This window comes from Otolemur garnettii, unplaced genomic scaffold (genome assembly GCF_000181295.1).
Source record: "Otolemur garnettii isolate 467f Iridium unplaced genomic scaffold, OtoGar3 scaffold00152, whole genome shotgun sequence".
NCBI classification, from domain to species: Eukaryota; Metazoa; Chordata; class Mammalia; order Primates; family Galagidae; genus Otolemur; species Otolemur garnettii.
In genome coordinates, this window is record NW_003852547.1 from 2,161,834 (window position 1) to 2,163,533 (window position 1,700).

The 1,700-nt window shown below is 50.3% G+C and overlaps 1 protein-coding gene across 1 annotated transcript in view; it reads left to right on the forward strand.

Moving 5' to 3' along the window:
- The first annotated feature begins 1,071 nt into the window (after positions 1–1,071).
- APOC4 (apolipoprotein C4) overlaps positions 1,072–1,700 on the forward strand; it is a 3,142-nt gene continuing 2,513 nt past the window's right edge. The window contains exon 1 of the mRNA XM_003799592.3: positions 1,072–1,204. Coding sequence (XP_003799640.1) covers positions 1,129–1,204 — 76 coding nt within the window. The 5' untranslated portion in view covers positions 1,072–1,128. The remainder of the gene's footprint in view (positions 1,205–1,700) is intronic.

Below are 1,700 nucleotides of genomic sequence, written 5' to 3' on the forward strand. Positions count from 1 at the left end.
GTCCTAGCTACTTGGGAGGCTGAGGCAAGAGAATCGCTTGAGCCCAAGAGTTGGAGGTAGCTGTGAGCTATGACACCAGGGCAGTCTACTGAGGGCAACAAGATGACACTGTCTCAAAAAAAAATAATAAAAAAAAAGAAAAGAAAAAGTAAGAAATCCAAATGTGATTGGACATCCTGCATTTTGTCTGGTAATTCTAGATCAAGGAATCCAGCCCACGGTCTCTTAGCCAAGCCACACACCTTGGGGGGCGTTGGAGCCTCCGGGAGAAAAAGGCTCATTTTCTTGCGGTCCCGCATGGGCCTGAGCCTCATGTTGATGACTTCCTACCATGCACACCTGGAGTTTCCTGCACGGGCCTTCTGTGTGAAAGCTAGGAGGCTCTGGGAGGCTGGTCCTTATTCATCCTCATTTCACAGATGAAAAAACTGAGGCCCAGAGAAGAGAATGTATCTGTCTAGTTCCCACAAGAAAGGAAGAGAAGACTTGAAGCCCAGGTTCGTCTAGGCCAGACTCACCCCAGGAAAAAGAGCTGGAATTCAGAGCTCAAGGGATGGTTGGAAATAATCAGACTTCAGCTCACCCAGCAAGAAATAAAGCCTAGAGACTTCAGGCTGCGTTGCTATCTTCTATCATCATCAGCTTGGCTCTGCTGAAGCCCTGTCATGAGCTGCCTCTGTAGCCCAGTGGCTAAGGAATCTTAGAGACCAAAGACATAACAATGGGTATGGCCTGCAAGCAATGTATTGCCCGGCTCCACTGGAAAAGCTCTCCTTGCACTATATTCAGTGTCCTGAAGTGTGGATTGTGGCCCCCATTTTATAGAGGAGGAAACTGAGGCAAGCAAAAGCTGCTGTCACATGAGGTAGCGCCTGGGCTTTAACCTGGTTCAGTGCAGGTCAAACAACCTTCTACCTTCTGTTGGGCCAGGTGCTACGTCAGTGGAAGGAGGGAGACCTACAGGGGCAGCCATGGCCTTTGATTGCCACTGTCACCTGTGCCCTTTTCTCTGAAGTTGCTGCCAAGGGGCGTGGGGAGTTGGACAGGGGAGGGCTTGCTCAGCACAGATTCCCCTCCCCTGGTCTGGAAAGCTGAGCACAGAGGGACAGAGGGACAGAGCCCCCAGAAATGTCGCTCCTTAGATGCAGGTTCCAGGCCCTGCCCTCCCTCTGCTTCTGCGTTCTGGTCCTGGCCTGTATTGTGGGTGAGGAGAAGAGGGTGGGCTGATGTGGGGACTCACACCGGGTGGGGTGTGATGTGGCTATGTGTCAGGTGGGGTGTAGCATTTGTGCTTTGTGGCATGCATCTCTGTGTGCATGTTAGCGACTATGTGTCGGTGGCTGAGTGTGAAGTGTGAATGTGAGGTCGGTAGCGTGTGTGTGTGTGCAAGCAGAAAGTTATGCAGTGTGGCAAACATGTCTGTGATTGTGTGTGTGTATGTTTGTAGGCACGTGTCTCTCTATGGGGAACATGTACATAAAGGTTTTGAGCATGTGGACATGTGTGAGGGGGTCTATGAGTGCCTTTATGTTTTACACATGTATTTGCATTTATATTTTTATTTTTATTATTATTATTTTTTTTGAGACGGAGCCTCAAGCTATCCCCCTGGGTAGAGTGCCATGGTATCACGCTCACAGCAACCTCCAACTCCTAGGCTCAAGCGAGTCTCCTGCCTCAGCCTCCCAAGTAGCTGGGAC